Genomic DNA, 20,829 nt, shown 5'->3' with positions numbered 1-20,829 from the left:
GATCCACCACAGCAGCTTGATAATCCAATCTAGCTTCTTGTTCAACTTGGAAATTATTTTCAGAAGGATCCCTCAAAAGCTCCAACTACACTTGATCCAAATGATGCTTAGACTTAATTAGTTTTTCACCAATATTACCAAAGCAATTTTTATTCCAATCCTTGAGAGCTTTCTTAACTAATCTCAATTTCTGCAAAAGAACATGTATAGGATTACCAGAGATTTCATTGTCCCATGCTTTCTTCACAAGAGGTTGGACACATCCTTGTAGACACCACACCTTCAACATTTTAAAAGGCTTAGGTCCAGGAACAAACTCCTTTGAAATGTGAATAGACATACCATAGTGATCTGAGCAAGCAGCTGATGTATATAGAACTTTAGTACCAGGCAAACTATCTATCCACCTCTCATTCAAGAAAACCCTATCCAATTTCACAAAAATTCTCCTAGGAAAAACCTATCTGTTACACCATGACCATTCTCCATTTGTAGGATGAACCTCACTTAACCCAGCTTTATGAAGACAATCATTAAATTCATTAAGAATTCTTTGAGGCACTTTTTTTCCCCCCTTCTTGTCACTGTAAAATCTAATAGCATTCCAATCTCCCAAAGCCATCCAAGGGCCAGTAGCAATAGTAGAGTAATGTTCCAGAAAGTTCCATAGGGCAATCCTATCTTTAGCCAAATTTAGAGCATACACTGGAGAACAGAAGAAAATCTCCCCAGTCTCCAAAACTCTCACCTTAAGTAGCATACATTGAATCTGCACATCCAGCACCTGAACATCAAACAAGATTGGATTCCACCCTACCCAAATCCTACCATAATCATGAGCATCATAATTATGAACCCAATCCCAACTATTCTTGATTCTTCGAGAAATAGAAACAAAAGCACATTTCTGAACTTTAGTTTCCACAAAACAGACAAATTGAGAAGCTTCTTTAGAAATCCAATGAGTAACCTCTCTCTGTCTTCTAGGCTTGTTTAAGCCTCTAACATTCCAGAACCTAATCATTTGGAGGTTAAATTCAGGGCAGGAACCCCTCCATGACTTCTAGTAACTCGATCAAAGGCTGATACAGCTCTATACCTAGATTTTTTACTTATTCCCCCTTCACTTTGAGAAGGGGTAACAAGTATCTCTGTAGCTTCCATCTTTCTGTCAATAGCCTTTGCAGTATTATGAGATGTGTTACTATCAGCATCTGTATCTACAGGAGCCAAATTACTTAAGTCCCTACCAAGTTCAGTGATTGAATCCACCTGTAGTTTATTATTTTCAACTGGCACACTAGCACCAATTTCCATAATATGAGTATCTCCCTCACTAATTACCCTTGTATCAATACTCTCCACAGTATTGGTGACCTGCTCAACAACAACAGGAATAGTATCTTGTTTAATCATGTTATCTATCTCTCCTTGAAGCAAATCTACTTGATTGACATGATCCTCTCCTTCACCAATCTCTTCAACAACCACCTGATCTAATAATGCAAAGGAGTTATGGGTAACCACATGAGAACTTTGGATCGGTCTCACAGGCAATTCAACAGATACTTGTTGCGCATCTTCAAACTCTACCATTTTCCCTTTTTATTTAACAATCCATTTATCTACCATTTGTTTCTTAGGCTTTGCCTGTTCTAAAACTCTTTGAGGATATCTCTCAGCAACATGATCAACATGTTTACATAAGGAACAAATAGCAGGCTTCCATTCATACTCAATAAAAACTGTATAATCTTCTCCATGAATATCAACTACCAAATTCTCTGGCAGCTCCTTATGCACATCAGCCTCCACCATAACCCTCACAAACTGACTTTTATCTCGGTGTAAAGACGGATCATCCATATAAATTGGTGTTGAGAAAATTGAGCATACCTTCAAGATTGAAGTAGAGTTACGGCAATGCATAAGAAGATCATACACTCGAATCCATATTGGCAACGTATCAAAATCTTCTCTCTGAAGAACAACATTCTTACTCCATTTTTTGATGATGATGGCTCGGCCTTTAAAAGTATGAATGCGTGACAATACTTGCTGTACATCCATTGCGTGCTGAAATCGTACCATAAAGAAACCATTTTTCAAGTACACCAATGTAACATCCTTGGACTAGTGCTTCTCAATGAAAGCTTTGAAATGAGGGTAGTATGGACGCTTGCCCATCACATATCCTACAACTGAGGATTTCCAATATTCTATTTCTTCTTAAACATCCTCTTCAGTGATCGTAACCTTCAAACCAATACTGGGTGCAATATAACGTAAATTAATGAAGGAGTTGGATTCACTCTCTTCAAAACAACTTCTCCATGAGTGACGGGGAGGAGTTACTGGTAGAGGAGAGAGACGATCCTTCAACACTATCGGTGGAGGGGAGGAGGAAGAAGCCTCCTCCATCGTAAGCCACCCCTACCAACCACAACCCGCATGCAAAACCCTAAACCTAAATCGTCAAGCTAGAGAGAATTTGATTCTGATTGGAATAGTTTGTATTAAAGTTTCTTTTGTTATAAAAGTTTCTTTTCTGATAAAGAAATTTGCATGAATAGGAATGGATTTGTCTAGTTCCAAAATAAATGGTGAAGACATATGTCTTACAGATAGTGGAACAACACATACCATCCTTCAAGAATAAAAAATATTTTTCTCACCTAACTCTGACAGATGCTAGTATCAGTACAATATCAGGTCCCACCGACTTGATTGAAGGCTCCGAACGAGCCAACATCATTTTACCACATAGAACAAGATTGCAAATCAATGATACCTTATATTCTACAAAATTTCGGAGAAATCTGTTGAGTTTTAAAGACTTGCGTCATAATGGGTATCATATTGAGACCGCAAATGAAAGAAATATGAAATATCTCTACATTACTTCCATTACCTAATGCAAGAAGTGGATATTAGAAGGGCTCCCTATTTTCTCTTCTGGATTATATTATACAACCATTAGGACAATTGAGTCTAATGTTGTGATACATAAAAAATCTTGTGACCCAAAACTTTTTATGCTTTGGCATAATCGACTTGGTCACCCAGGGAGTACAATTACGCATCGAATTATTGAAAATTCACATGGACACCCACTAAAGGATCAAAAAATCATCTTACCAAATAATTATTTATGCACCGCCTGCTCACAAGGTAAGTTGATCATCAGACCATCCCCTTCAAAAGTCATTGTTGAATCTCCCCCATTTTTACAACGAATTCACGGGGATATATGTGGGCCAATTCATCCATCATGTGGACCATTTCGTTATTTTTTGGTCTTAATTGATGCCTCAACACGATGGTCACATGTTTGTCTACTTTCTACTCATAATGTTGCATTTGCTAGACTTCTTACTCAAATCATCAAATTAAGGACACATTTTCCTGATTACCCAATTAAGACAATCCGTCTTGATAATGCCATTGAATTTTCTTCTTAAGCTTTTGATGATTATTGCATGTCAGTTGGAATTAATGTTGAACATCTTATTGCACACACTCATACTCAAAATGGTATGGTTGAATCTTTTATTAAAACACTTCAGTTAATTGGTCGTCCTTTGCTTATGCGAACAAAATTACCTGTTTCTGGTTGGGGACATGCCATATTACATGTTGCATTATTAGTTCATATACGACCAACTGTTTATCATAAGTACTCACCATTGCAACTTGTTTTTGGTCAACAACCAAATATTTCTCACATACAAGTTTTTGGTTGTGCTATATATGTTCCAATTGCACCACCCCAACGCACTAAAATGGGTCCTCAACGTAGACTTGGAATTTATGTTGGTTTTGATTCTCCATCTATTATTAGATATCTTGAATCCCAGACATGTGATATCTTTAAAGCACGATTTGCTGAATGTCATTTTGATGAGACTGTTTTCCCACCATTAGGGGGAGAAAAAGCACAGCAGCAACGTGATATTACTTGGAATGCCCTGGAATTGTCTCATTTTGACCTTCGAACAAATCAATATAAACGAGAAGTTCAGAGGATCATTCAATTGCAAAATGTTGCAAATCAATTACCTGATGCATTTACTGATACAAAGAAAGTGATAAAATCACATATATCAGTTGCAAATGTTCCAGCACAAATTGCTATCCCTGAGGGACCTTTTGTCAATAATACAGCAAATGCATCTAAAACACGCCTGAAGCGTGGTAGACCAGTTAGTGCAAAAGATATTGTTCCTCGTAAGAGGAAATCACAAAGAAAAGCTAGCACTCCTGAAGAAGCCACAAAAGAAGTAACAGATATTATTGATCAATTTGAGATAATAGCCTTTGATAAGGCAGAGGCTCTTGATGAGTCTCAGGTACCTAAAAATGATGAAATAATAAATATTGATGAGGCAAAGACAACAGATGATGATATGACCCTTGATGAGGCACATGCTCTTGATGAGGCAAAGGTACCTGAAAATGATGAGATCTCATTAAATTATGAAACGAGATGGAATAGAAATGAAATTGTTGTCGATAATATATTCTCATATCTCATTGCTCTTGATATTGATAATAAGGATCCGGAACCTCAAAACGTAAAAAAATATCGTCGAAGAAATGATTGGCCAAAATAGAAAGAAGCGATACAAGCAGAGCTAAATTCATTAGCTAAACGTGAAGTATTTGGACCAGTAGTCCAGACACCTGAGGGTGTTAATCCTGTTGGGTACAAATGGGTATTTGTACGAAAGCATAATGAGAAAAATGAAATCGTGAGATACAAAGCTCGACTGGTAGCTCAAGGTTTCTCATAAAGACCTGGTATTGATTATGAGGAAACATACTCTCCTGTGATTGATGTACCCACATTTAGATTCATAATACATTTGGCAGTCACTGAAAGATTGCATATACATCTCATGGACGTGGTTATAACATATTTATATGGATCACTAGATAGTGATATTTATATGAAAATCCCAGAAGGATTTAAAATGCCTGAAACAAAACCACGTAGTATATACTCGATAAAATTACAACGATCTTTATATGGATTGAAGCAATCTGGATGAATATGGTACAATCGCCTTAGCGATTACTTACTCAAAGAAGGGTATGTAAACAATCATATTTGTCTATGCATTTTTATTAACAAATCAGAATCTGGTTTTGTTATTGTTGCAGTATATGTTGATGATCTGAATCTTGTGGAAACATTGGATAAGATCGAAAAGATGAACACTTATTTAAAGAAAGAATTCGAAATGAAGGATCTCGGAAAGACAAAATTCTGTCTTGGGCTGCAGGTTGAACATTTTTCGAGCGGTATTCTCATCCATCAATCAACATATACAGAAAAGATTCTGAAACGTTTTCATATGGATAAAGCCTATCCATTGAGCTCTCCAATAGTTGTCCAATCACTTCACATCAAGAAAGATCATTTTTGTTCTCGAGAGGATGATGAAGAACTCCTTGGTCCTGAAGTGCCCTATCTCAGTGTGATTGGTGCTCTTTTATATCTTGCAAATTGCACAATACCTGATATAATTTTTCCAGTCAATTTATTAGCACGGTACAGTTCTATACCAACTCGCAGACATTGGAATGGAATCAAACACATATTGCGATATCTTCGTGGCATAACTAATATGGGATTATTTTATTCAAAAGCAGCAAGTTCTCAATTAGTTGGATATGCAGATATCGGCTATCTCTCTGACCCACATAAAGCTTATTCACAAACAGGATATGTGTTTATCTGTGGCGACACTACTATATCATGACGATCTATGAAACAGACAATAATTGCAACTTCTTTAAATCATTCTGAGATACTTGCAATTCATGAGGCAAACAGGGAATGCATTTGGTCAAGATCAATGATCCAGCATATTCGAACAATATGTGGTCTCTCATCAATAAAAGAAAACCTAATAGTATTATATAAAGATAATGCTACATGCATTGCACAGATGAAAGAAGAGTATATTAAAAGTGATAGGACCAAGCACATCTCACAAAAATTCTTTTTTGCACATGAACTCCAGAAAAAAGGGTAATATTGATATTTAGAAGATACACTCATGTGAAAATTTAGCAGATCTATTCACTAAAACGTTTCCAACTACAACATTCAAGAATCTAGTCTACAACATTGGAATTCGTCGACTAAAGGATCTTCAGAGTTAAACTAATGAGGGGGAGCAATTGATCAAAGAGGTATTGACATGCTGTACTCTTTTTCCTTCGTCCAAGTTTTGTCCCACTGGGTTTTTCCTGGCAAGGTTTTAATGAGGCAGTTTTAATCTATGCAATAGCATTTTCAAATACACAAGAATACTGTACTCTTTTTCCTTCGTTAAGGTTTTGTCCCACTGGGTTTTCCTTAGCAAGGTTTTAACGAGGCATATTCTTAGTGTAGTTTTGTGGACCCCAAGGGGGAGTGTTATGTATATATCTATCAATGTGTGGGGTCCTCAAAAATGATAACATTTTGAAGCTTACCTGGGAAGACATTTTTGGTGGCGTACAGAGGAAGCTCACTTCTTTCCTTACACTGAAATTAAGCTTTACTATGGTTTATAAGGGAAGCCAAAAATTGAGCCTATATAAGGCAATGTACATGTACTACTTTATATATACAAGACTTGAAAAAGTTTATCTCTCTCTCTCTCTCTCTCTCTCTTTCGTTTTCTTTCTCTCTAAACTGTTGGTTTCATCTCTCAAATAAATATTTCTATATATACACATATATTTATTACAATATACATATACACATATATTTATTACAGTTATGTTTGAGTAAAGTTTTAACAATAAAATAAGAATAAAATTTTATATATATATATATAATAAAATATTACTATTCTAAAAGTGTAAGTAATTTTTTAACATTTTTAATTTTTTTTTCACATAAAAACCTCATTAAAAATTAAAATACATATACCTCATTAAAGCCCTTAATGAATTTATCTGTCTTAATATTTATTACTATTATTATTATCTATTTTTCATTTAAGAGCCATTAAATCCTTTCAATTTCACTCTTCATCTTTTTAACCATACACCACATTTTTAATTTTTTTTTTTCACATAAAAAACCTCATTAAAATACATACTAATTCATACTCAAGAGTCATTGAAACCTTTCAATTTCACTGGTCATCTTTTTAACCATATACCACGTTTCCTCTCATTTTTATCCATTAATTTTTTAAATTTTAATGCATAGCCTTGTAACAATTTTGATTTTTCAATAGAGAGTCTCATTAAAACCTTTCAATTTACACGATTTGCACTCATTTTTATCCATTAAATTTGTAATTTTAATGCATAGCCCATTATGCCAAAAATGTAACCATCATTTTTATTTACCTTTTACAATCATTTTTATCCATTAAATTTATTATTTTAATGCATCGGCCACTATGACAAGAAGTGTAACCATCTTCATCTTATTAATTTTACTCATTTTTAGTGCACGTATGGCCCACTATGACAAGAAGTATAGCCTTCTCTGTCTAAAACTACGGAACTTACAAGATCATTTTAGAGGTACCAGAGATTCTAAATAAACACAAATGTGTTATATATGTGTATGGGGCCCACAATCTTTTTATGTCATCATTGATGACATTCATTTGCGTGAATGGGAAGCTCAGTTATATGCTTACATTGAAAACCTTACTTTGACTTATAACAGAAGCCAAAAATCTGAGCCTATGTAAGGCAATTTACATGTATTGCTTTTGGTACAGAAAGACTTGAATATACTCTCTCTATCTCTTCCGTGTTCTCTCCCTCTCTGTCTCTCTCTGAATCTTACTCTATATATATACATATATATATTCACAACACGTTATCAGCACGAGGCTCTGTCAACTGAGAAGAAAATTCTATTTTTCTTTCTCACTTCAAAGGGTAAGAAAAATAATTATTTATATTCAACTGTTGTTCAAATTTTACATACAATTAAAATTGTTGAGCCTGTAGTCTCGCAACTATTTATTTATTTATATTAGAGTATTTTTGTCTATTTCTTATAGAAAATTAAATTGCTGAGCCCGAAGTCTCGCAAATACTAAATTATTTATATTTAATTTGCAAACTCGAAGTTTTGCATATATTAATCACTGTTTGTGAGCCTGAAGTTTCACAAATAGTCTTTGCGAACCCTAAGTTCCGCAAAATTTGTGGGCTTGAAGTTTCACGAATATTTGGTACTCTTTGCGAACTCGAAGTTCTGCAAAATTTGTTGGCCTGAAGTCCAAATGAATCTGAAATTCTTTGACCTGAAGTCATTTACACTGAGTACCCTTACAAACCTGAAGTTTTGCAAAACGTAGAAATATAAATTATATGTGCCTTTTAGTGTAAACATATTTTGTTTTTTTTGTTATTGTTTTGTTTACTGAAAGCACATGACTAACTTTTGACATTATATATTTACTGACAAATCATATTATAATGACTGCAGTATTTTTATAATCTCAAATTGATTATTCTTTTTGTGAGATAATTCTAACTATGTCATTTTATCATTTACAGTTCACAATGTCATAATTCCTCATTGGTTCCCAGAAGGAACTCCACACCATCCCACCAGAAGTGGAATTCAGATGTGACCATGCAAGCAAAAGAAAAAGCTTTGCAGAAAAAAGCTCCTGAGATATATGATGACAAGCTTTGCTATAGATGTGGAATGAAAGGTCATTGGTCGCATACCTGTCGTACGCCCAAACATCTAATTGATCTTTACCGTGCCTCAATGAATGATAAAGGAAAAGGAAAGGAAATTGAAATGAATTTTATGGATGATGACTTGCCTGTTAATATTACTCACCTTGATGTTTCTGACTTCTTTGCTGATACTAGTAGTAGTTTTGATCATTTGATTGGTGATGGAAATGTCCATACCAATTAATGTGTCCTTCTCTAGCATGTTATCCCTTGTGTGTTTTATCTTATCTGTATCAATATGTCTCTATCTAGGTTGTACTAGTATGTTTTTATTTTGGCTATCTTGCATGTAAATCTAGTTTGTATTTCAAGTTTGAAGTAATGAAATATATATTTTGTGTATATGAAGAAGCATGGATCTGACTAAGGCATTGACTGTACCCAAGAAAAATGGTGAAGATATATGTCTGGCAGACAGTACAACAACGCACACTATACTCCGAGATATAAAATATTTTTTGAGTATAACATTAGTTGAAGCTCATATCAATACAATATCAGGTCCAGCAGACCTAGTTGAAGGCTCTGGAAGAGCTATCATTGTGTTACCATGTGGAACACAATTGAATATTGATGATGCTCTATACTCTACCAAATCCAAAAGAAATTTATTAAGTTTTAAAGATATACGTCTCAACGGTTATCATATTGAGACGATAAATGAAGGGGGCGTTGAATATCTCTGTATTACATGCTAGAAGCATGTATTAGAAAAAAATCCCTGCTTTATCTTCTGGGTTATATTATACAAATATAAGAGTAATTGAGTCACATGCAGTGACGCACCAGAAGTGCTTCGACCCAAATATTTTTATACTTTGGCATAATCGCCTTGGTCATCCTGGGTCAACAATGATGCGCCGAATCATTGAAAATTCATATGTTCATCCACTAAAGAACCAGAAGATTCTTTTAGCAAATGATTATCCTTGTACCGCTTGTTCACAGGGTAATTAATAGTCAGACCATCACCTTCCAAGGTCGTTGTTGAATGCCCACCATTTTTATAACGAATTCAAGGGGATATATGTGGACCAATTCATCCAGCATGTGGACCATTTCAGTATTTTATGGTCTTAATTGATTCATCAACACGGTGGTCACACGTAAGTTTACTTTCTACTCGTAATGTTGCATTTACTCGACTCCTTGCTCAAATAATCCGATTACGAGCACAATTTTCGGATTATCCAATCAAGACTATTCGTCTTGATAATGCCGGAGAATTCACATCTCAATCATTTGATGACTATTGCATGTCAATTGGCATCCTTATTGAACATCCTGTTGCACACACTCACACCCAAAATGGTCTTGCAGAATCTTTTATCAAACGTATTCAGTTAATAGCTAGGCCATTACTCATGAGAACTAAACTACCTGTTTCTGCTTGGGGACATGCGATATTACATGCTGCATCACTAGTTCGCATTAGACCAACTGCATATCATAGTTTTTCACCACTACAACTTGTGCTTGGTCAACAACCAAGTATCTCTCACTTACGAGTTTTTGGTTGCGCTGTATACGTTCCCATTGCACCCCCACAACGCACCAAAATGGGTCATCAACGACGACTTGGTATTTATGTAGGTTTTGATTCTCCATCTATTATTAGATATCTTGAACCTATGACAGGTGATGTTTTTAAGGCGCGGTTTGCTGACTGTCATTTTGATGAGTCTATTTTCCCTCCATTAGGGGGAGAAAAGAAAAAGCCAGAAGAGCAACAAGTTATTAATTGGAATGTCTCGACTTTATCTCATTTAGATTCTCGCACAAATCAATGTGAACTAGAAGTTCAAAGGATCATTCATCTGTAAAGTATTGCAAATCAATTACCCGATGCATTCACTGACATAAAGAAAGTGATGAAATCACATATACCAGCTGCAAACATTCCAGCAAGAATTGATATCCATGTAGGATAGTCTATCAGTGTTGTTACAAATGCATCTAAGACACGCTAGAAGCGTGGTAGACCAGTCGGTGCAAAAGACACTGTTCCCCGGAAGAGGAAAGTGCAAGAGAAATCAAATAAAGAAATTGGCGCTCCTGGAGAGGTCACACTTGCAAAAGAAATTGGCACTCCTGAAGAGGTCACACTTGCAAAAGGAACAACGAAAATGATTGATCAATCTAAATTTTATAAGCAAGTAACCCCAGAAGATATGTATGCCCCGGAAGTGGCACATGCCCCGGAAGTGGCAAAAGCCCCTGAAGAGGCACTGGTACCTGAAAATAATGAGATCTCAATAAACTATAGAGAATTGTGGGATAGAAATACAGTTATTATTAACGATATATTCTCCTTTGCAGTTGCTCTTGATATTACAGGTGCTAATGAGGATCTTGAACCTCAAAACATCGAAGAGTGTCGATGTAGAAATGATTGGCCAAAATGGAAAGAAGTAATACAGGCAGAGCTAAACTCATTAGCAAAACGTGAAATATTTGGACGTATAGTCCAGACACCTGAAGATGTCATGCCTGTAGGATACAAATGGGTATTTGTAAGGAAATATAATGAGAAGAATGAATTGTAAGATACAAAGCCCGACTTGTAGCCCAAGGTTTCTCGCAGAGACCTGGTATTGATTATGAGGAGACATACTCTCATGTGATGGATGCAATCACGTTTCGCTTCTTGATCAGTTTGAAAGTCTCAGAATGACTGGATATGCGTCTGATGGACGTGGTTATAGCTTATTTATATGAATCACTAGATAGTGACATATATATGAAAATCCCTAAAGGATTTAAAATGCCTGAAGCAAATAGCTTGAAACCACGTACCATGTATTCGATCAAGCTACAACAATCCTTGTACGGATTGAAACAATCCGGACGCATGTGGTACAATTGACTCATCGAGTATTTACTAAAAGAAGAATATGTGAATAATCAAGTTTGTCCATGCATTTTCATCAAGAAATCAAAATCTGGATTTACCATTATAGCTGTATATGTTGATGATCTAAATCTTGTGGGAACTCCTGAAGAGCTCATCACGACTGCTAACTAGTTAAAGAAAGAATTCGAAATGAAAGATCTTGGTAGAACAAAATTTTGTCTCGACCTGCAGATCAAACATTTACCAAGTGGAATTCTTATCTATCAGTCAACATACACTGAAAAAGTCCTGAAGCGCTTTTATATGGATGAAGCTCACCCCTTGAGTTCTCCAATGATTGTCCGATCACTTGATGTTAAGAAAGATCACTTTCATCCTCTAGAAGAAGGGGAAGAAGTTCTTGGTCCTAAAGTACCATATCTTAGTGCGATCGGTGCTTTAATGTACCTTGCAAATTATACCAGACCTGATATAGCATTTGCAGTCAACTTACTAGCACGGTATAGTTCTACACCAACTCGAAGACATTGGAATGGAGTCAAACACATTATGTGTTACCTTCGAGGAATGACTGATATGGGATTGTTTTATTCAAGACAATCAAAGCCCCAGTTGATCGGATATGTAGATGCAGGTTATCTTTTTGACCCTCACACAGCCCGATCATAAACAGGGTACTTGTTTACTTGTGGTGGTACTGTTATATCATGGCAATCTATGAAATAGACCATGACTGCAACTTCCTCAAATCACTCTAAGATACTCGCAATTCATGAAGCAGGTAAAGAGTGTGTTTGGTTGAAATCTGTTATACAACATATTCGAGAATCATGTGGACTCTCCTCAATCAAAGATAGTCCAACAATATTATATGAAGATAATACAACATGTATTGCACAGGTAAGAGGAGGATACATAAAAAGTGACAGAACCAAGCACATTTCACCAAAGTTCTTTTCCACACACGAGCTCCAGAAGAGCCGTGATGTCGATGTTCGGCAGATACGCTCTAGTGATAATCTAGCAGATTTATTCACTAAAATGCTTCCAACTACAACATTCAAGAAGTTAGTGGACAACATTGGAATGCGTCAACTAAAGGATCTTCAGGGTTGAACTAATGAGGGGGAGTAATTGATCAAAGAGGTATTAGCATACTGTACTATTTTTCCTTCGTCCAGGTTTTATCCCACTAGGTTTTCCTGGCAAGGTTTTAATGAGGCAGTTTTAATCTATGCAATACCATTTTCTGATACACAAGAATACTGCACTATTTTTCCTTCACTAAGGTTTTGTCCCACTGGGTTTTCCTTAGTAAGGTTTTAACGAGGCATATTCTTAGTGTGGTATTGTGGACCCCAAGGGGGGAGTGTTATATATGTGTATGGGGCCCACAATCTTTTTATGTCATCATTGATGACATTCATTTGCGTGAATGGGAAGCTCAGTTATATGCTTACATTGAAAGCCTTACTTTGACTTATAACAGAAGCCAAAAATCTGAGCATATATAAGGCAATTTACATGTATTGCTTTTGGTACAGAAAAACTTGAATATACTCTCTCTATCTCTTCCGTGTTCTCTCCCTCTCTGTTTCTCTCTGAATCTTACTCTATATATACACATATATATATTCACAACAAAATGCAGCTTTAGAGATTGCGAAAGTGTGTGGAGTGGGCACAGTGGCAGGTTCAGATCAGGGCCGGCTCGAGTCGCTAAGACCCGGTTAATAAGAAGTATCCAAAATTTTAAAAAAAAAAATTTATATTAAATTATATTATAATTATTTTATAATATTGTTATACTTTAAAAAAAATATATAAATATTTTATATTAGGTTTTAAAGATTTATAATTTAAAATAACTTTTTTTTTTTGTCTCTCCTCACTCGTATATTAGGTCCAAATATTTATATCCTAAAATAACTTATTTTTTCTCTTCTCTCTCTCTCCTCATTTATTTCAATAGTTATATCCTAAAATAAAATTTTAATTTTTTTTTTCTCTCTCTTTTCACTAATATAGAAATTTAATATTAGGCACAACAATTTGTATCATAAATTTTTTTTTTTTTTTTTCCTTCTTTCTTTCTCTCTCATTCCCGTTTTTGACACCAGCACTAAAAATATTTTTGGATAAGTTACACCAACAGTAAAATATTAAATATCTATTTAACGTTGTTGTTTGGGAAAATGGCGAAAACTTTCTATATTCTTTTTTATTTATTTTATTTTATGTTTTATTTCCTTCTTTTTAACAAGTCTTTTCCTCCCACTCTCATTACAAGTTTACAATTGGTATGAATACATTTTTATTCTATTGAAAAATTTGTAAAAGTATTGGATTTGGGCTTTCTAAATCAGCTTCAATGGTTCTTTCTCTTTAATTATTTTTTAATTTTATTAACTTTTGTTATTATAAATTTGTGTGTATATATATTTGTATATTTTGTTTTTGAATTGTGACTAATTTTTTTTATATTGTTGAAAAAATTACTTTTTTATTTTTTGCCTAAGCCCCAAATTAGACTGAGCCGCTCTTGCTTCATATCGCACTCTTTTTCATCAAAGAGAAGTTGATAACTTGCCGTGACGATATTACATGAGTATATCATATAACCATATATTGGTGTGTTTGAGCAGATTTGATTGTTCGATTAATCATTATTTTTTCAATGATTTTTTTTATTTTTATTTTTGAAGGGTGATTCAATGAAATTCAATAACTTTCTTATGTAGTTTATTTTTTAAAGATGTGAATTTCTATTTATTTTAATGGATTAATTGTCTGTTGGCAAATTCTATGGCACATGCTTAGTTTGCTTTTTGCTCGTGATTTTTGAGATATCTAAAATCGTGTCTTCAAAATTACGTGTATATTATTATTATTATTATTATTATTGTGTTGTTGTTGTTGTTTGTTGTTGTATGTAGGCATGAAATTTCAGTGCCAACAACTGTTATTTGATATTTCGATGCAACTCATGAGAGGTGCTTTCGGAGATTCATGGCTAGAGCTCTTTCACGCTGAAGTGTGGTTCAAAAATAAATTAACAAAAATAACTTTCTTTATTTAGGGAAAAGAAAAAAACAAAAATAATTTTTTTTTAAAAATTAATAATTAAAAATTTAACAAAACAATAATTATAAAAAACACAAACAAAAAAAATGAAATTTTGTTCTAGAGTTTATAAAAATTAATTTCTTATATAATTTTTATAGAAGCATACTAATAAAAATAAATAAATAAAAAAAAAAAGTGATTTTTGGGGCTCCAAAAATCCCTGATTCAGACTAGGGTTAAACACAAACCCAAAATTGATTTTGCCGAACTCAACATCTTAACTCACAAACTCAGAATCTTAACTCACTCCATTCTTTCTTTAGAATCCAACCCATTGAAGAAATCACAAATTTAAATAGAAAAAAAATTGATCTTGTCATCTCTAAACTTGTAGCTTCTTTCAATTGGATCAGATTGATACAAATTCAAGACTCAGATTGGGATTGGTAGGCGCTTGGGATTTGAAGGAAAATGGGAAAGCTAGGGTGAGGGGAATAGTGTGGATTCATATGGATCCTCCATAGGATAGACCGTGGATGGTGGAAGTGGTGGTCGCCGGCGGAGATAGAAGCAAGACCTCCGAAAGTGCCGGTTGTTTTCTCCTTATGTAATGAGTAATATATTGAACTGTATAGATTTTATATTATCTGTATAAATTTCGTGTTTTATTTATTTATTTATTTATTGTTATCTGTAAATTTCATGTTAATTTAGGTTGGTTAGTGTCCAAATAAAAATGACAAAGGGTCATTTTGGTATTTTACTTTTAATCGGTTGAATTTTAACATTTTTAACAGTAAGCTAATAGATGGGGGTGTTAGGAAAAACTTAACCAAACTTTAAGGAATTTTTAAGGTTTTTTTTTTTAATTTAATTTAATTTTTTATTATTGGTTTAATCTTTGAGAAATAAAGGCGAGGGCCCTGAAAGCATTTATCCTTTTTTTTTTTTTAATTTAATTTAATTTAATTTTTTATTATTAGTTCAATCTTTGAGTAATAAAGGCGAGGGCGCTGAAAGCATTTAACGTTTTTATTTTTTTATTTTTTTCGACTATTTCTTCCTTGCACTAAGTCCGATACTTAATGAAATGTTATTACGACGTATTAAATGAGAGTATGTAATAGAGTTTGATAGACTTAATAGAAGAACTTAATGTCAGTGAATGACCGTTTTGGTCTCAAATGATCTTTAGTTTGGGTTAAGACTCGGTAAGCTATTGAGACCCGCTAGTTCAGACTGTTACATAATGAAATCAAATACAATTTGGATTTAACTCCTCCTAATCAACTTAGATTAATTTCCTATTTTGGACTATTGAGGTTGAGGAGAGAAACAGAGAGAGAGAGAGTGAAGAAGACGGAACTACTAAAAAAAAAAAAAAAAACTTTTAAAAAACTAAAAAATAAAAACACAAGGGTGCTGTGGCAGTTGCGCGCCGGCCAGCATTGTCATAAGAAACCTCCAAATGTCAACCAACGCATGGAAGACAAATAAAGGTCAGCAAAAACATTAAGAACAACTTCTATATGCAAATCCTCATTGATTTGTGATTTTGTTTCTCATTAATTGTGACGGTTATCTTCACCGGCCTGGTTCTGAAAATGATTATGGGAGAAAGGTTCTTTAAACATTTCCATGTGTTGGTTGCTGTGGTTTTGGTAATATTGTGCATGGAAATGAAACCAGTTGTTGGATCATTCAGTACTTCAAGAGTTGGAGGTGATGCTAAAGTGATGTGCATGGAGACGGAGAGACAAGCTCTCCTTCAGTTTAAAGAAGGGCTCGTCGATGATTACGGCATTCTCTCTTCTTGGGGGAACACACAAGAAGAGAAGAAAGACTGCTGCAAATGGAGAGGAGTCGGATGTAGCAACATTACTGGTCACGTGATGGTGCTCAATCTTCATACCAAATTTGATGGCCAGTTTTTGAGAGGTAAGATTAGTCCTTCATTGCTTCAATTGCAACATTTGAAGCATTTGGACCTCAGTTACAATGATTTCGAAGGGAGCCGCATCCCTGAATTCATTGGTTCGTTTAGCAGATTACAATACCTCAATCTTAGAGACACCGGTTTTCTTGGCACCATTCCAAATCAGTTTGGCAATCTTTCTGAATTGCGTTATCTTGATTTGCGTTTTAATGATCTTCTGAGTGGAAAAAGTTTTAACTGGGTTTCCAATCTTTCTTCATTAAGATACCTTGACCTGAGCTACGTTAATCTTAGCGAAGCAATAGATTGGATGGAAGTGACCAATAAGCTCCCTCTCCTAACAGAATTGTACTTATTTGACTGTGGACTCCACAGCATCATTCCTCCCTCGCCTCCATTGATAAATTCTTCTGCGTCGACTCTTGCTGTCGTTAGTCTCTTGGGCAATTATCTGACTTCTTCAATATACAATTGGTTATTCAACTTCAATACCAGCCTTGCTGATGTAGACCTTGCTTATAACAATTTACAAGGTCCCATCCCTGATGCTTTCGGAAACTTGAATTCCCTTGCCATTCTTCGACTCTCCTACAATCAACTTGAAGGCGGGATTCCGAAATCCTTGGGGAACTCAAGTAGTATACGAGCATTATATTTGCATGGCAGTGAATTAACCGGACAGATTTCAGAGTCCGTTCAGATGTTGTCTGGAGGTGCACAGAAGTCACTAGAGATTTTAGATCTTGGTGACAATCCATTTGGTGGTCCATTGCCTGATAATATCTCAACATTTTCATCCTTGAGGGAATTGTATCTTGATAATAATCAATTGACTGGCTCTTTACCAGGAAGTTTGGGACAACTTGACACTCTTGTTACGCTAGACTTTTCTGGCAATCAAATTACAGGATCATTACCAAATCTCACCGCATTTTCTTCTTTGAAAGAGTTGCTACTTGCTAATAATCAGTTGAATGGAACACTACCCATGAGTATTGGACAATTTTCCATGCTCCACCGTCTTGATGTCTCTTCAAACTCATTGAAAGGTACAATCTCAGAAGCTCACTTCTCAAATCTCCAACTTACTGTACTCGGACTCATCTTTTCAGTGTCTTAACTTTAAAGTACAGTTTGGATTGGAATCCTACTTTTAAACTGCATATTTTAGGGTCCTCATCTTGCCGGTTGGGTCCACATTTCCCAAATTGTTGGCTTCAAACTCGAAATAATAAGCTGATGTTGGAATTTAAGATGTTTATTCCTTGTAGTTTTGAAATTTATAGATCTCCCGCATTTTCTTACCTAAATATATCTTACAACCAAATCATTGGCACGGCGCCAGTTTTGTTGAAAAATATTGTTTCTTACCATTTAATTGATTTCAACTGCAATCATTTTGCAGGTCCAATACCAGTATTTCTTCCCAACGCCACATTATTGGATTTATCGAGAAATAAGTTTCGCGGGTCAATTTCATTCTTATGCGTGGCTATCAATGACTACATCAGGTACATTGACCTCTCAAATAACCAATTATGGGGAAAACTTCCCGACTGTTGGATGCATATGAAAGAATTAGTCGTTCTTGATTTGGCCAACAATAATTTGTCCGGAAAGATTCCACAATCTTTGGGTTTCCTCACTCAAGTTCGGACCTTGCATCTACGAAATAATAATTTCATTGGGGAATTGCCTCCGCCTTTGAAGAACTGCAGAAACTTGATAAATTTTGATGTGGAAGAAAATAAATTATCAGGAAAAATACCAAAATGGATAGGAACACATCTGACGAGTTTAATTTTTCTTAGCCTGCGATTGAATAACTTCCATGGACACATACCTGTAAATATATGCAATCTAAACTTTATTCAAATCTTGGACCTCTCACATAACAATTTATCGGGAATTATACCGCGGTGCTTCAATAACTTTACTGCTTTAGTTTCGCGAAATAAATTAAGCGAAGACTTTGCTTATACTTATCTAGCTCCAGGTCAAGATGGTGCACATTATACTGCATATCTAGAGAATGCATTGTTGCTATGTAAAGGACAAGAGTCTGAATTCAAAAATACATTAGGACTGGTTGGAAGCATTGATCTTTCCAGCAACAATTTAGTTGGGAAAATACCTGAACAAATCTCAAGCCTTGCAGAATTAATTTCATTGAACCTATCGAGAAATTCTTTAACTGGACATGTTATTCAAAATATTAGTGAGTTGAAAATGTTAGAATCTCTAGACTTATCTAGAAACCAGCTTTCTGGTGAGATTCCTACAGGCATCACTCATTTAAATTTTCTTGCTATCTTGGATTTGTCGAATAACAACTTGGCCAGAAAAATTCCATCAAGTACTCAACTTCAGAGCTTTGATGCCTCCGCTTATGCTGGAAATCATGAACTTTGTGGGCTTCCGCTTCCAAATAAGTGCCCCGCAGATGAAATACCTCTTGATCCTTCTGTTACCAATCTCGCTCGAGGACGTGAGGATGGGTTTATAAACCGAGAATTTTATATCAGCATGGGACTAGGTTTTGGGGTTGGATTTGGTGGAGTCTCTGGCACTTTACTACTCAAACGTTCATGGGAGTATGTCTTTTTCAAGTTCTTGAACAACATAGAAGATAGACTCCATGTGACAACAATAGTGAATATGGCTAGACTGACGAGGCATCTTCAAAACTCATGGGTAAATATCTCATTTGGCTTTTCTGAATTAGCTGCCCTTTTACTGCAATTTTGTTTTTGTATTAGCTAAAATTTCAATACTTAAATGACACTATATAACACTTCAAATTGGTTCTATGTGACAACAACAGTGATTGTCTCCAGATTGAGTAGCAAGCTTCAGAGCTATATGGTTAGATTTCCTTTGATTTTTCTGAAATAGCAATTTCACTCCTTCAATTTGTTTTTGCATTAGCCAAATGTACACTACTTGAAAGAGACTCTTTATGACACTTTAAATCTAGTCATAAAAAGTACCACATTAATAAATAAAAAAAAGAAAGAATAATAGTTATAGTTTCTCTGTTTATAAGCTAATATTGGCCACTGAATTTCACATTGATTAAACCGATTGCTAAACTTGTTTATGTTGCTCTATTGTTTTTCATTTTAGTGGTAGTGTTCGGTACTTGAATAACACTCTTTATAGCACACAAAGTGTACTCATCAAAAGTGCCACAACAAAAAATAAAACAAAAATAAATAATTAAACAAATTTAGCGTCCTCTACTTGTAAATTAATGTTGGCTGGTTAATTTCATGTTGATTAATTTAATCCATTGCTAATGTTTTTCATATTATTCTTTTGTTTTGCATTTTTGATGGAAGCCACTTCAGCTAAGACACGAGCTTTTGTTCCTCTTTGCAATAAGTTCCTGCAAGGCGAGGCCCACTTTTGCATACCTGTTTCAGCTGTCTCCTCTCTATTTCTTAAAGAATGTAATTTTATAAATATTCTCGGTGTTGCTTCTTCTGAAATTAGTTTTGGTGTTGGACTATTTGGATGACGAATGGACTTCGTGGTTCACTGCCTGATAATTATCTCAACATTTTCATGCTTGAGGGAATTGTATCTTGCTGACTAATCAATTGAGTGGGTCATTGCCAGGAAGTTTGGTACAACTTTTCACTCTTGTTTTGCTAGTCTTGTCCCGTAATTTCCTAATCTAGTAACTGCATTTTCTTCATTGAAAGAGTTGGTACTTGCAAACAATTATGTTGTGCCCGGGATTTTTTGGTTATTATTCGGGTATTTTTATTTATTTATTATTTTTCATGCATTGGGATGCGTCCTATGTGAGTTACGGGGTCCGGTTGGACCGTTTCGCTGGATTTGAAATCGTTAGAAACTTATCTGGATTCAATTTGGACATTTTTGGGTCTTGAACCAAGAGGTCCCATGTGGATTCAGGGCAGCCCAATTGCGCGTGAATGACGGGGTCTAAGTGTAAGATCCTTTGAGGGTATCATTATTATATATATATAATTTTTTTCTTTATTTTGGTGGCCCTAACCTTCAAATTGGTGGAGTTTTAAGTGGAGTCAAGTTTAGGGTTTTGCTCTTCAAGAGGTAGGAATTTCTAATGCCTCAAACTTTGTCTTTTCATTGAGTATTCTTGCCGTGATTTCCCTTCATTTCATTCTAGAAAGTGAAATTGTGTGGCTTTGCACTAGCCCATCTTGGTATTGGCTTAAAATGTTTCAGACGTATTATTTCACCTTTTCTTTACAAAACAATG

General features: G+C 35.0%; 2 protein-coding genes across 2 annotated transcripts; both read left to right on the top strand.

Annotated features, from left to right (window-relative positions):
* The first annotated feature begins 11,764 nt into the window (after nt 1-11,764).
* On the top strand, nt 11,765-12,244 carry LOC132270808 (secreted RxLR effector protein 161-like). The gene has a single exon (XM_059772014.1). The coding sequence runs from the start codon at nt 11,765-11,767 to the stop codon at nt 12,242-12,244; it is 480 nt and encodes a 159-aa protein (XP_059627997.1).
* A 4,007-nt stretch (nt 12,245-16,251) lies between these two features.
* On the top strand, nt 16,252-19,340 carry LOC132270790 (receptor-like protein EIX2). Its single transcript, XM_059771999.1, has 2 exons — nt 16,252-17,626; nt 17,983-19,340. The coding sequence occupies exons 1-2, from the start codon at nt 16,252-16,254 to the stop codon at nt 19,338-19,340; spliced, it is 2,733 nt and encodes a 910-aa protein (XP_059627982.1).
* Nucleotides 19,341-20,829: the final 1,489 nt, after the last annotated feature.

Source organism: Cornus florida, unplaced genomic scaffold (genome assembly GCF_030987335.1).
Source record: "Cornus florida cultivar Cherokee Brave unplaced genomic scaffold, ASM3098733v1 CherokeeBrave_3.0.0_Hap2_Chr01, whole genome shotgun sequence".
Classification (NCBI taxonomy): domain Eukaryota; kingdom Viridiplantae; phylum Streptophyta; class Magnoliopsida; order Cornales; family Cornaceae; genus Cornus; species Cornus florida.
This window is presented reverse-complemented; position numbering and strand designations above follow the sequence as displayed.